Raw genomic sequence first — 15869 nt, forward strand, 5'->3', positions numbered from 1 at the left:
GTTTGAATAACAAGATTCATGGTCCCAATCCTCTTAAATGGAATAGCAGTCAGGTTACCCCATTATTGACTTCTATCATCCCGGGGACTTGTCTTCCAGTACACCATAGTACTTCAGGAAACAACTATCCAACCCTGATTAATCTACAGGAATAAGGCACACATCGGGGATTGCACAATGTCACAACTCAACCAGCTCCACTTCTAGAGATCATACTTCTAAAAGTGACCTTCTTGAGCACACACACAGTTGACCCTACCCTTGTCAACTTAGCACACACAGATGTCTCCTCTTCCACGTCAGGAGTAGGTTTCAAACCAAAGTATCCCTTTGTTTGACACCTAAACACATCTGCTCTTCAACCAGTAGCTGCCTACTTGTTGAACAACATGTTCTAACATCACATAGAACATTAGTTTAACCTATTTGAAGCAAACCCTCCTTGAAAGTCTTCAAGGTCTTCATATACACTACCCAGGAGAGTACAAGAATCAGTGATCAGGTGATTCTTACCAAGAAGAGTGGACTTGATGAGGCTCAAGTATCTTTGACATCTTCAGTAGAATATGATGAAATCTTGAATACAGCAGCCATTCATCCACATGGGGGGAAACTACATCAGAGTTTGAGTTTTGCCAGGTATTATGCAGCGGAAATCATAATACAACTCAACCTATGAACACGCACTTCACCAGATCAGCCTCCAAGACCATACCAAGTTTGAATGTGATTCAATACTGGCATAGTTGTCCCACACAAAGGCCAATTGCCAGCCTCCAGAGACAGGTACACACCATTCCCGTCATGAACAGTCCATCCACCTACTTCAAGGGACCATTCAGGGAAAATACAGAACCTTTCACAGGTTCCAGCATCAGTACTAACATAACTCCTTGCAAGATACCAGAAAGTATCACCCATGGATCTCATCCAGAAACAGACAGGATGCCTGCTCTGATACCAATTGAAATTCTAGTGTAGTCAGAATTCAAATGTTCTACTCAAAGTCATGACATTTGATCCAACATTGTAACTAATACAGCAAGACAGTTATACAAATTAAAACCCTGTACTCAAGCACGCTTTCACAGTAGTCACAACTTCTGCTACTGTATTACCTTAGAATGAAAGAACATTTAGTTCTGTCCTTCTAGTACAGAGACACAACAGAGATCACACACCATACTTACTTCTATTGTGTTTGGACAGTTATCAGCATGATATATCAATATTGAATTGCACATCACCTGTTACTGTATTTCAATTTGCTGGCTTAGTACTGGTGTATCCTAACCTACAAGTCAAACAAGGTAACCTAATTTCCACACATTAGGGAGCTGACAAATGTGCTAGTTGTTAGTTTCATTAATTGTAGGTTAGTTGTTATTTTCCTGAATTTTAGCTCAGCTGTAGGATTCCTTAAATTAGCCTGAGAAAAATACTGAAACAGAAAAACTAATTATCCTACAATTTAGCCCAAGCAGTCAGGTGTGAATGTTACAACATTCAGGTTGACATCCAGAACATATTCCTCATGCTGATTCTGTTATGTTCTTGAAACCTGACTGTGCTGACTTTGCTATACTGTACAAGACTAACCAGTCTCTACTCCAGTATCAGCCTACATGAACAACTGTCAAGACATCCAGTTTGACAGTTTCACTATGATCCTTTGGCCAGGTCTGTAATCCTTTTGAGGATCAGACTTACTTAAATACTGAACTGAGATCACCATGCCTAAAGTTCAGTATCTGCGGTCAGTAATGAATGTTAAAACATTCTGATTGACATTCACACAGAAGGATATGTACCAGGTCTGTTATCATCTTGGTTAGCAGACTGCAATACAACCTGAGTTATGGCAGACAAGATTATAACATGCAGAAGGAAAACAAACACAGAGAATTGTTTACCCAGTTCGGTCCAACATGACCTACATCTGGGGGCTACCAAGCCAGGAAGAAGATCCACTATCAGCAGTATTAATTCAGAGTTAAACTCCCCCGTTTACAACTCTTCACTTAATCCCTACCCAATGCAATCTATACCTAGGAACTCCTAGATAGAAACCTCCAGTTTCCATTCCTATCACTACAAATACAATGTAATGTTCAAACACCTTGAACTTGCTTCACAGCTTCATTCAAGAACATAATCACTCTTGCCTACAGGCTTTGAGTTACAAATACTCTCAGCTTTTACCACTGAGAAACACATGGTAACCTTCCCACAGATTGGGAGGTTTACCTCACACACACCCCTAAGTTTTCATTCTATGAGGCTTACAAAAACTAGGTTACAATGTGTTATTTATAACCTAATCACCCAACTGGATTTGGGCCTTCAGAAATCGCAACAAACTTGTTCTTTGCTGTTACAAATACAGCAGAAAATTTCTGCTACAAACAAGGTCTTCAATCCTAGAATCTCTCCATATATATCTCCTTATTTTGAGCCTATATATATTCTGATTGAGTCTTTAAGACCTCCACATGGGAGTTAGGATATTCACCAAATATCCTTACTAATCCCAGAATATATACTGAATTAATTAATTCAGTTTTCTACACATGTGCGATGTCACAGGCATGATGTCGTGACATCGTACATGACATGTTGGTCCAGATGTTGAACTTCTTCAACCCAACATATTAAAACAACAGAGATGATTACATTATTTGTTTTACAAAATTAATGCCAATCCTAAGGTATTAACACACTCTCTCTTAGTCCAAGGGCAGTCATTGCCCAGTCATTAGCATACAAACTAGGTAGCATCTCTCTTTCTGCTAGTTCCTCAAACTTTTGTTTCTGAGCTTTCCCTCTGAATTTGACACCCATACGATCAATTTGTCCCATCAGGTTAGTGTTAGCTAGAGAAAGGAAAAACAAGAGTTTTAGTCAGGATTTGGCCAAATGCCAAAAGAATAGAAGAAAAAAAATTAAAATAGATTAAGAATGAATACTAAATAAAATTTAAAAGAATAATTAAGTAAGAAATGAAAATATAAAAATTTGTGGGTTGTCTCCCACTAAGCGATTTGTTTAATGTCGCAAGCTCGACAATAAACTATCAAATATAATCTATAAAATTTGGGGGCACTACGTCTAAGTGCGGGACTTGTGAATCTTCAATGTTCTCTGTATGATGATAATGTTTTAGACGCTGCCCGTTTACGATAAACGGTTCAATGGATTTTCCTTTAATTTCCACCGCTCCACTGGGGAAAACATTAGTAATTTGAAAAGGACCTGACCATCTAGATCGTAGTTTTCCCGGGAATAACTTTAGCCTAGAGTTGAATAACAGGACTGTATCGCCTTGTTTGAAGATTTCCTTGATATGCGTTTGTCATGCCATTGTTTTGTTCTTTCTTTGTAGATTCTGGCATATTCGTAAGCGTCTCGTCTGAGTTCCTCTAATTCGTTTATATCAAGGATTCGCTTTTCACCGGCGGCTTTATAGTTTAAATTTAGATTTTTAATAGCCCAGTAGGCCTTATGTTCCAATTCTACCGGGAGGTGGCAAGATTTTCCATAAATAAGCTTAAATTGTCCCTATGGGAGTTTTGTAAGCAGTTCGATACGCCCATAAAGCTTCTGGTAATTTCAATGACCAGTCTTTCCTTGAGGTGGTGACTGTTTTTTCCAATATTTGTTTGATTTCTCTGTTAGACACTTCCACTTGCCCACTGGTTTGAGGGTGGTAAGGTGTCGCTACTCTATGCCTTACGCCATACTTAAACAGTAGTTTTTCGAGTACCTTGGATATGAAATGCGATCCACCATCACTGACTACTATTCTCGGGACACCAAATCTTGGAAATATTATATTCTTAAAGAGTCTAGTTACTACTCGTGTGTCGTTTGTTGGAGAAGCTATAGCTTCAATCCATTTTGATACGTAGTCAACCGCTACGAGTATGTACTTGTTACCGAAAGAAGACGGAAAAGGTCCCATGAAGTCTATTCCCCACACGTCGAAAATCTCTACTTCCAAAATGCTCTTTTGTGGCATTTCGTCACGTCTAGATATGTTTCCTGTGCGTTGACATCTATCACATTTCTTGATAGCCGCATGCACATCCTTCCATATGTTTGGCCAATAAAAACCGGCTTGTAGGATTTTGGAACAGGTTTTGGATGTACTCGCATGTCCACCATAAGGAGCGGAATGATAGTGTTGGATTATATTTTCTACCTCTTCTTCAGGTATACACCTACGGAAAATACCGTCGGGGCCTCTTTTGAAAAGTAAAGGGTCATCCCAGTAATAGTGTTTTATGTCATAGAAGAATCGTTTCTTTTGCTGGTAGGATAAAGTAGGTGGAACTATTCCGGCAGCTAAATAATTGACGAGATCAGCGTACCATGGTGTAACACATATAGCTAAGGTGGTTTCTACCTGTTTATCAGCTTTATTTTCTTCCAAAGTAGCTATAAGTTTATCGTACGAGAAATCATCGTTGATCGATGTTGTTTCCGGTTCCAGGTTTTCAAGTCTAGAGAGGTGATCTGCTACTACGTTTTCAGTTTCTTTTTTATCTTTGATTTCCAAGTCGAACTCTTGTAGCAACAGGATCCACCTTAGGAGTCTAGGTTTAGCATCCTTTTTTGTTAAGAGGTACTTGATAGCAACGTGGTCGGTGTAAATGATTATTTTGGCTCCAACCAAGTAAGAACGAAATTTATCTAGTGCAAACACTACTGCTAATAGTTCTTTCTCGGTTGTGGCGTAATTCATTTGTGCTTCATCTAGAGTTCTACTTGCGTAATATATGACGTGAAGCTTTTTATCCTTTCGTTGTCCTAAAACAGCGCCCACGGCGTAATCACTGGCATCACACATTATTTCGAATGGTTCATTCCAATCTGGTGTCTCCATTATGGGCGCGGAGATCAATGTTTGTTTAAGGGTCTGGAATGCTTCTAAACATTTGTTGTCGAAGATGAATTCAGCATCTTTCATCAATAGTCCGGTCAAAGGTTTAGTTATTTTAGAGAAGTCTTTAATGAATCGTCGGTAAAAACCGGCATGTCCTAAAAAGCTTCGTACTTCTCTTACAGTTTTCGGAGGTTGAAGGTTTTCGATTACCTCTATTTTGGCTTTGTCTACTTCAATTCCTCTATTTGAAATGATATGTCCTAAAACAATTCCTTCTTGTACCATGAAGTGACATTTTTCCCAATTAAGTACTAGGTTTACTTTTACACATCGTTCTAGAACTCTTTCTAGGTTTTCAAGACATTCTTCAAAGCTTTGCCCGCATACGGAAAAGTCATCCATAAATACTTCCATGATATTTTCGAGAAAATCGGCGAATATTGCCATCATGCACCTTTGGAAGGTTGCGGGAGCATTGCACAAGCCAAACGGCCTTCGTCTATAAGCGAAAGTGCCAAAAGGACACGTGAATGTTGTCTTTTCTTGGTCATCAGGATGAATTGGTATTTGGAAGAAACCTGAGTAACCGTCTAGATAGCAGAAATGAGAATGTTTTGCTAATCGTTCTAACATCTGGTCAATGAATGGTAAAGGGAAATGATCTTTTCGGGTTGCTTTGTTTAGTTTCCTATAGTCAATGCACATTCTCCATCCCAACTCGATTCGTTTGGTTATAGTTTCCCCTTTTTCATTTTCAATAACTGTTATACCTCCTTTCTTCGGTACCATGTGTACAGGACTAACCCATTTGCTATAAGATATAGGATATATGATACCTGCCTCTAATAACTTGGTTACTTCCTTCTTCACTACCTCACTCAGGATCGGATTCAGTCTCCTCTGATGTTCCCTAGAAGATTTACAGTCTTATTCTAGCATGATGCGGTGCATACAAATAGAAGGACTTATTCCTTTAAGGTCGGTGATGTTGTATCTTAGTGCGGTTGGATATTTTCTTAAGATATGTAGGAGTTTTTCGGTTTCGAGCTTTCCTAGGTCTGCATTAACTATCACTGGTCGTTCAAGTTCTAAGTCTAGGAATTCATATCTCAGATTTTTGGGAAGTGTTTTCAGGTCTAGGGTTGGTTTCTTAAGGCATTGCGTAGGATCCGGTGTTATTGCTAAACATTGGTTGAGTTTGTCTTCTACAAGATAGTCAGACGATTTGTCCTTTTCTAACTCTATTTCTTTTATGCATTCATCGATAATATCCATGAAGTAACATGTGTCATCTATTGCAGGTGCTTTCAAAAATTGGGAAAGAATGAACTCAATTTTCTCTTCTCCTACTTCGAAAGTGAGTCGTCCTCGTTTTACGTCTATGATCGCACCGGCGGTTGCTAAGAATGGTCTTCCCAATATAATGGGTGTAACTTCATCTTCTCTAATGTCCATAATTATAAAATCGGTTGGGATGTAGAATTGACCTATGCGCACGGGAACGTTTTCAAGAATTCCTACAGGATATCTAACAGAACGATCTGCTAATTGTACAGACATTTTAGTTGGTCTTAATTCTCCCATTTCAAGTTTCTTGCATATGGATAAGGGCATAACACTAATACTGGCTCCTAAATAGCATAAGGCTTTATCTATGACAAATTTTCCTATGTGACAGGGTATAGAGAAACTACCTGGATCTTTAAGTTTAGGAGGCATATTCTGGATTATAGCGCTACATTCAGCAGTGAGTGTAACAGTTTCGCTATCTTCAAGTTTCCTTTTATTAGAAAGAATTTCTTTTAAGAACTTAGCATATGAGGGCATCTGCGTAATAGCTTCTGTAAATGGAATTGTGACGTTTAACTGTTTCAGTAGGTCAACAAATTTTTTAAATTGGCCCGCATCTTTGGTTTTAATAAGCCTTTGAGGGTAAGGGATAGGTGGTTTATAAGGTGGTGGAGGTACATAAGGTTTTTTCTTTTCTACGGTTTCCTTATTACTCTCTTCCTTTTCCTTAGGTGTACTTTCTTCCTCAATTGACTTTTTAGAGTTTTGGTTTTCATTTCTTGGATCTACTGGTCCTTCGACTTCCGTTCCACTTCTTAGTATGATTGCATGAGCGTGGCTTTTCGGGTTAGGTTGGGGCTGTCCAGGAAATGCACCAGTTGGGGCAGCAGTAGGCGCTTGTTGTTGAGCTACTTGTGATATTTGTGTTTCCAGCATTTTGTTATGGGTAGCCAAGGCATCTACTTTACTTGCTAGTTTTGTTCGCTAGTGTGTATGTTTTGGTTTAAGAAATCTTTATTGGTTTGCTGTTGAGAAGCTATGAAGTTCTCCATCATTATTTCCAAGTTGGATTTCCTAGGAACATTATTGTTAGGTGTAGAAGGGGTCGACTTTTGATATCCAGGAGGTATAGCTGGGGCTTGATTTGGAGCTTGTCCTGGTGCGTATAAAGCATTATTACTCTTATATGAAAAATTAGGATGATTCTTCCAGTTTGAGTTATAGGTGTGCGAGTAAGGATTTCCTTGAGCATAATTCACTTGTTCTGCTTGGATTCCTGTTAGGAGTTGACAATCTGCAGGAGTGTGACCTTGGATTCCACAGACTTCACAATTTTGAGTTGCGGCAACCATGGTGGTTGGAGGTGATACATTCAAACTTTCAATTTTCTGGGCCAGGGCTTCCACTTTTGCATTAACATGATCAACGCTACTTATCTCGTACATGCCACTTTTCGTTTGAGGTTTCTCTACCATTGCTCGGTCGCTTCCCCACTGATAATGATTTTGAGCCATGCTTTCGATAAGTTGTTAAGCATCGGCATAAGGTTTATCCATAAGTGCACCACCTGCTGCGGCGTCTATTGTTAACCTTGTGTTGTACAAGAGACCATTATAGAAGGTATGAATCACTAACCAGTCCTCTAAACCATGGTGTGGACAAAGTCTCATCATGTCTTTGTATCTTTCCCATGCTTCGAAAAGAGACTCGTTATCTTTCTGTTTAAATCCATTTATCTGGGCTCTCAACATAGCTGTTTTGCTTGGAGGAAAATATCGGGCAAGGAAGACTTTCTTCAACTCGTTCCATGTGGTAACCGAGTTAGAAGGAAGAGACTGAAGCCATATTCTTGCTTTATCTCTTAACGAGAAAGGAAAAAGACGAAGTCGAATTGCCTCTGAAGTGACGCCATTAGCTTTAACAGTATCAGCGTATTGGACAAATACGGATAAATGAAAGTTTGGATCCTCGGTAGGATTTCCAGAGAATTTATTTTGTTGCACTGCCTGCAACAGAGAAGGTTTAAGTTCGAAGTTGTTAGCTTCGATTGCGGGTGAAGCAATACTCGAATGCGGCTCATCTTGCGATGGAGCGGCGTAATCTCGAAGAGCACGAGCTGGTTCTGCCATCTCGGATATTGGTGAAGGAAGAAGATTTTTGAGGTCAGGAATTTCGATAGGAGGGAGATTGTTTGCAGCACGATATTCTCGAATTCGTCGTAAGACTCGGAGATATAGTTCGATGTCGTTGATTCGTAAGTAAAACGGCTCGCCTTGTGAGCGAGTGTGTGGCATACAAATCAATGAAAGAAGAAGAAATAAGAATTGCCTTAGTCTCTACAGCGTAACAGAAGAGTTACGATATCGACTAAATAAAAGTCCCCGGCAACGGCGCCAAAAACTTGATCGCGACTTTATGAGTCGAATGGGGTACTAACTGCAAGTGCACAGTTCTATCGCGTAGTTTTAAAAGATATCGATCCCACAGGGACTTATGAATCGATATACCGTTTTTTAAGGTTACTTCGTAAAGCTAAGGCGGATGATATTTTGATTGTTTCGGGGGAAAAGTTAAAACTAAAATTGGATCTAAATTAAATATTAATTAAGCGGATATCAGTATGTAGTTCGTCGTAATTAGGGAATCAAAGCTTCGTTGGTTTCTCGCTCTGTTGAATAGACCATGACTTTAAATTAACGTAGCTGTCACTTATTAGTTAAGTCTAAAATCACTTTTTGAAAACAACAGAATCTATAGAAACTCTTTTCATTAAAATAATAACCGTTTAAACACCCTCGTCTCAAACTCTCGCTCTATTGACTTAGATTATATAATTAAACTTAAATGCTTAACTCTCGTCCTCACATTTAACCTTTAAAAATACTTTTTGAAAAAGATTAGAATTTAATTAACTCTAAAAATTGCTTTCGCCCTTATTTAGAATTAATGTCCAATTTACACTGTCCAGTTAAAAACTCAAACTCTCGTTCTATTGATTTTAACTTCTTTAGTTTTTTACTCTCGTACAAAAACCTTGGTATTAAACTTGTAAATTGAGACCATAAAAAGAGTGATTTTATTTTTAAGCGTAATTAAACCAACTTAGTTTTGATTCCTTCATTCGCTTACTTTACATACCGATACCTAAATAAATTAGCCAGACATGCTAAACAGATCTAAACAATCATCAAGCTTAAATAGAAACATCTCAGGCAAATAATGTAAATAAACAATAAAGCAGGGCACATATAAATTCAAACAATAATTAAAGAACCTGAGTAATTAATATCAATCTTGAACACTCCACCACAGACCGGTTGGATTTGTTCTTGAATTCTTCAATCGGACAGGAAAATAAAAGTGAAGGAAAAAAACCTAGGGTCTAACGTAAGGTTAGATCCGGTAAAAGATACACAATAGTTTCCGATGTAGAAACTATTGTGTGAAAAATTAATTAAGTGCTGAAAGATTGACTGGAAAAGAAAATAGAAATTGCAAAGAAAAGTAAAAACTGTAAAAAATAATGCTGTAAAGTATGCTTGCACGGCTGGAAGAGAAAAAGCGCGAAGAAGAAGAGACGTCCAGGGTTTTGCTCCTTGGCTCTATTTATATTGTTCCAATTTGTAACAGTTTCCAAAACTCCTTCCGTAAAAGTGGTCTTCACGTTTCCCAGGTCAAGCGTAACAATAGGCTTCAACGTGCCTCTGTTGCGCTTCTGAAGCCAAAAATATAGGAGAATGGTGTGACGTCCATCACACCATGTGTTACGCTCGTAACACAAGGCAGCAGGGCGTGATGCTCGTCACACCATGTGTGTCGCTCGTCACAGGCTCAGCGCTAGTACTTTTGGGCTGGGCTTTGGTTTGGTGAAATTTGCTTCTCTTCATTTCTTTTTGCACCTTCTTTTCTTCCTTTTTCACTTGTGCTTCAAATAAGCTACCTGAGATAGATAAGAGGAAAAATACCAAGTAATATCGAATAAAATGAAATAAATTGAAGTGAATAATAATATAATTTAATTAATACGAGTCCAAAAATGTGATATTATTTCATGTTATCAACTCACATGGGAAGTGGACTCCCAATTATAAAGGCCCATATGTTGTGAAGAAAGCCTTCTTCAGAGGCGCCTTGATTCTCACAACTATGGATGTTGAAGAGCTCTCACACCCCGTGAACTCTGATGCAGTTAAAAAATATTACGCCTAATAAAAACCCGCTAAATCGAAAACCTGAAAAGGAGACTTAGGCAAAAAGGAGCGTCCCGGTGGATTGAAAACCCGAAAGGGCGATCCAGGCAAAAGTTAGGGGCACAAGGCATAAACTGCATCAGTTTTTAATGATTAACACCGAGGAATCTGAGGTGGAAGATTAATCCAGTCACTCCCCCTAGGAGAAAGGTTTTGGGGGAATCATATCTATTAAGGATGTTAGTGGTCACTGAATTCAACGTAAACCTTTCCTTATTTCCATTTTCCAAATTATAATATTTCATGGAGCTACGCCATTGGTGTGCTACCATTCTTGAATAAAATACAAGTTTTCCTAATCATTGTTAATTGCGTTCTTCTATGTTTTTCTTTGTTATGCAAAGTGTCATTTATTTGTTAATAATGAAATTTTGAAACTTGAAGATATTTTGAAATTTAGTAAAAGGAGCAACATTACTTTGATATATGTGAAAATCAAAGGAAAATCATTTGTTTCCCCGAAAGTCTCAAGGTTGCATAAATATTCCTGGATCACCAACAAAAGTCCCAATGGAATATAACTTATTAATCCTCTAGAAGGATGGACCTTTGGTTATTTGGAACTGTCAATCATGATAGATTCTCCTCTAGATGCGCTTGCTAATTGTACGGGTTTGAGTTATCGGTGTTGAGGAATCAGAATCTCTGTAAACAGTCCCTACAAACTCCCAGTCTGCCTATTGTCAGCATTTCATGTCATGATCATTCATATATCATGCATAAAAAAAACCAAATCATGCATAGCCGAAATGTACTTCGTGCTCATGTTGCATTGACCCAGGTCTTGTTGTTGATCCTATGCCCTTTGACCTCTAATTCCAGTTTGTATCCATGCCTTAAACTAACATCTGGTTTTCGCGGTCATTTTCAAGTCCAATTGTTGTTGGCAAAATCCGTTAAAAGTTGGTTATAATCCATTACTTACGGTTAAGAGTCCAATTGTTGTTAAGCTTTGTTCCATTGTCAGGTCATATATGAACCTGTTGTTGAACTTTATTCCATTATCAAGTCATATATGAACCTGTTGTTCAGTGTTATTCAGGTCATATATGAACCTGTTGTTGAACTTTATTCCATTATCAGGTCATATATGAACCTGTTGTTCGGTGTTATTCAGGTCATATATGAACCTGTTGTTGAACTTTATTCCATTATCAGGTCATATATGAACCTTTTGTTCAAGCCATTCAGGTCATATATGAACCTGTTGTTGAACTTTATTCCAGTATCAGGTCATATATGAACCTGTTGTTCAAGTCATTCAGGTCATATATGAACCTGTTGTTGAACTTTATTCCATTGTCAGGTCATATATGAACCTGTTGTTCAGTGCTATTCAGGTCATATATGAACCTGTTGTTGAACTTTATTCCATTATCAGATCATATATGAACCTGTTTGTTCAGTGTTATTCAGGTCATATATGAATCTGTTGTTGAACTTTATTGCAGTGTCAGGTCATATATGAACCTATTGTTCGGTGCTATTTAGGTCATATATGAACCTGTTGTTGAACTTTATTGCATTGTCAAGTCATATATGAACCTATTGTTGAGCTTTATTCCAGTGTCAGGTCATATATGAACATGTTCTGAAGAGTCTTTCTCTATGATTGTTTCAGTGTTGTCATGTCATATATGAACCTGTTGATACACTCTTCTTGAATTTTTCTGAGTTTGTTAGGTCATATCTGAACCTGCTGTCAGAACTTCTCGATATTCCCCAGCGTTGTCAGGTCATATATGAACCTGTTGTTGTGTTTTATTCCAGTATTGCCAGGTCATTTATGAACCTGTTGTAGCATTTTTTTCCTTATTCGGGTTTAGTAAGTCATATGTGAACTTACTACCAAAATCTCTTGTATTCTAAGCATCGTTCATCAAATTTCACTTTGAGTACTCTCCAGTGTGTGTCTGATTCTCCAACAGGATTTGTTTTCCCCGGCAAGTTTATTTTTACCATTTGTCTGTCTCCCTGTGGACCATCCGCATTCCCCACAAATTTGGTCTGCCTAGTAACATCTCCTGTTAAGGGTTCACCATATCCCTAGCAGATAAAAATTACAAAAAAGGAAAGTCTTGTATCCATGCATATCATATCATAGCATTTGCATTTTTCAGGATCAAAATCCGGGTCTTCTTAGTATTTAACTATCTCCCACTATGATCATATGAAGAGTGTCCTGCTTCATATTCTCTAGTTGAAGATACTTTAATAGGGGCAACTGTCATACCCCAATTTTAGATCCATCTGCATTCATCCACTATGCATCATGTATTCATTTTAGTATAAACATTAATTCACGTCTGAGGTCAATCGTTGAATTTCTGGTCAATTAGTTGACCAAAGTCAACCGTCCTTTCCCAAATCCATATTGTCTCGATTTTGATAAACATTGGTCATTATCTAGGTTTTTTGATCATGGTGCTTTTGATTATAAAATGGATTCTAATTATTTGACTTTTTAATTTTCAATTTGATTTTAATTTCAAATTAAGTCTAATTCCAAATTTCAATTTAATCTTAATTGTGTTTTTACTAATGATTCAAACTCTAATTGATTTTAATTTTCAAATAAATGTTAGAATCGATATCAAAGTAATTTTAACAAATTATAGATTAATTTGATTTTAATTGGTTTGATTGGTTTTTTTATATTTTAAATTGACATTTAGATGAGTCTTAGATTATTTCTAAAATCCATATCCATTTCTATAACCACAAATTCATTTCATTCAAACCAAGTTTGTTACAACCATTTTTTTTATGTAAATGTCATAAGTTTCCGACACTAGATAACCATTGCATTTGCCAATTTCATTCCAATTCCAAATTACATTTGCGCTCAGAGCGCATAAATCACAAAACCATGACATTACACAAGCATTACAACATTTCCATAAATTACAAAGTCATGTTCCAAATTACATTTCACAACATTTTCTTACAAGTTCAACATATTACATAAATCCTACAAGTACAATCCTAATGAACAATCAAAGCTCCATTAACAAGCCAAGCCATGCGCTCAAAGCTCCATCAAGAATCCAAATTCAAGCATTCCAATAATTCATTCCAAAAAAAAAAAGAGTTCAACAACACACGATAACAAATCAATATCATAACAGAAGGTTTCAACATCACTTTCCAATTCCTAATAGAACCTTCAACCCACAATCTAACAATTCAATACGTTTCCAACCCAATCCCATAAGAATTCCAAAGCAGCCCCTCCATCCATTGCGCTTCGTAGCCGTATCCAAGCCGAAATTCCCAAGCTAACCAATAACCTCCAAACTTCTTATTCATTCCTGAAACAACATTTCAAAAAACCACTCCAACAATGAAGCATCCTAAGGTGGAGCAGCATGTCTAAGTGTTTTGACATATGAAAAATACTTCAAGGGAAGCTTTGAAAATCTTGAGTTAATAAGAAATGTTGGAGTAAAGTGCCCTTTGTTGTGCAAAGAATTCATCATAGATGCTTGGCAACTCTACTATGATCGATCTAAAGGAGCAGATGTAGTCCTTCTAATTGTCGCTGTTTTACCTGATCTTGACATCAAGTACATGGTTAAAATATGCAAATTACTTGGATTGGCCGCCCTTGTTGAGGTGCACGACAAGAGGGAATTTGACTGTGTTCTTGGAATAGAAAGTGTTGAGCTTATTGGCATCAACAACCTGCAAAATGATATTGCAGTAAGCCACCATTAAACCATAATCACCATCAAACCAACACATAATCGTACAAATGGACCTGGTTAATTCTAACGGATTTCGGTTCCAAGCATGAGATACTAGGGAGACTTCAGATAACCTCCCAAAAGCTTTTTCACACAAGACACCTTCTAGCAGGAGACGATAATGCACCAGACTATACGTCCAAAAGTAAGTGCCATTTAAGAATGTAGGAAGAGGTTGTCAAAAAACCAGACCTATCAAAACAGAGCCATGAAAAGCGTTAGAATACAGGGAGACTAAACATCACGACACTTCAAACCAAATGCGCACAAAACCTATTGCAGAATATACGTGGGCATGGACTTGGAAATCCGGACGCATACATGACCTTGATGTCACCAGTTGCAGAGGACCTACCAAATTGTAGCACGACACGTGAAACTTAGCTTCTATGCAGGACAAAATTCTAAGCCATTTCAGGATGCTGCCGTGATTCGCGTTATCTTACTCAACTGTGAACCTGCAGAGCAATAATTGACGACATTAAAGAACTATGACAGACGCAAAATCAGCAAAAGCAACTATGTTACCACAAGGAACATCTTCAACAGTCCAGCCTGCATTACCGTCCAAGTCAAAAGTCCACAAGCTAAACAAACATGCCCTATAGTTTGTTTTGAGGAATCAGACCCTGCAAACCAAAGACACGAGTCATAATAGAAAAATAGAGAGCAAGAGAAACATAATAGTAATAATGGTGTTGATAAACAAGAAGACAATAATGAAGTTAGCTTTGATATTTTTTCTGTTGGGCTTCACCGCAACTGTTGTTGATGCTCGTTTCGATTCAGATTCCTTCATCATTTAACTGCTCTCCAAAGGTGATGCAAGTAACAAAGCATTATGTGATTCCTGTCTTTGCACAAAACCAATCCCTCCTCGGTGTCATAATACTCAGCTTGCAAAACTTGCATTTGCACAAAATCATTGAACTTGAACCAACCTGCAACAAATTCACATTGAAGTCGCACCAACAAGGTCGTGCGAAAACCGAAACCGCCCATGAATTGTTGCTAATTTTCACTGCAGTAAAAAATACAGATAATTAGCAAAGGCAGTAAATTTCAAGAAATATCCCAAAATTGAATTGAGACAAAGCATAGGAAGAAAAGTGCAGGTCTGTTTTACCATTTCCGAATCTAACATCAAATAGAGGAGACCAAATTCTGAGCACCGAAAGGAGTTGGAAGATACGTGTTTCAATATACAATACACCAACCCAAAACCCTAATTTGTTGGATATAAAAGGTGAGAAGTGAGGACGGAGAGAGGGGATGAAAAAATCAGAGGCGACGGAACGCAAACCCTAGTTCTAAACATCACAAAGAAAAACCTAACCTTTGGGTGACGACGTGGAAACCTTAGCGAAGAGAGGAAGGCGCCAGTTCATCATCGCCACCGAGTCACCGCTGAAGGTGAACATTCTTTCGATTCTCTTTAAAGTTTTGGATTCTTCGCGTTCGGTATGAGAGATTGAGAGGGAACGAGAGGGTTGAGGTTCAGATTTAGGGCGTTTGAGAGTGATGGAGAGATTGAGTGAGTGATGGAGAGATTGAGTGAGCGATGGAGAGATTGAGTGAGCGTGAGTGATTGAGAGAACGGTTGAGAGGCGTGAGAGATTGAAGAGTGAGGACGATGAGGATTTTTTTTGTTCTGTTACTGTTCCACTCATCTTCTTGTTTATTTATTTTAAAAAAAAC

The 15869-nt window shown here is 38.0% G+C and overlaps 1 protein-coding gene and 1 non-coding gene across 2 annotated transcripts in view; both read left to right on the plus strand.

Annotated features, from left to right (window-relative positions):
- The window catches only part of LOC127106598 (uncharacterized), a 31891-nt gene extending 17749 nt beyond the window's left edge, over positions 1–14142 (plus strand). Inside the window, exon 2 of the mRNA XM_051043902.1 lies at positions 13831–14142. Coding sequence (XP_050899859.1) covers positions 13831–14142 — 312 coding nt within the window. The remainder of the gene's footprint in view (positions 1–13830) is intronic.
- Positions 7820–7926, plus strand: LOC127117174 (small nucleolar RNA R71). The gene has a single exon (XR_007801932.1). It is a non-coding gene; the product is annotated as a small nucleolar RNA R71 (small nucleolar RNA).
- Positions 14143–15869: the final 1727 nt, after the last annotated feature.

The sequence above is a fragment of the Lathyrus oleraceus genome, chromosome 1 (genome assembly GCF_024323335.1).
Source record: "Lathyrus oleraceus cultivar Zhongwan6 chromosome 1, CAAS_Psat_ZW6_1.0, whole genome shotgun sequence".
NCBI classification, from domain to species: Eukaryota; Viridiplantae; Streptophyta; class Magnoliopsida; order Fabales; family Fabaceae; genus Lathyrus; species Lathyrus oleraceus.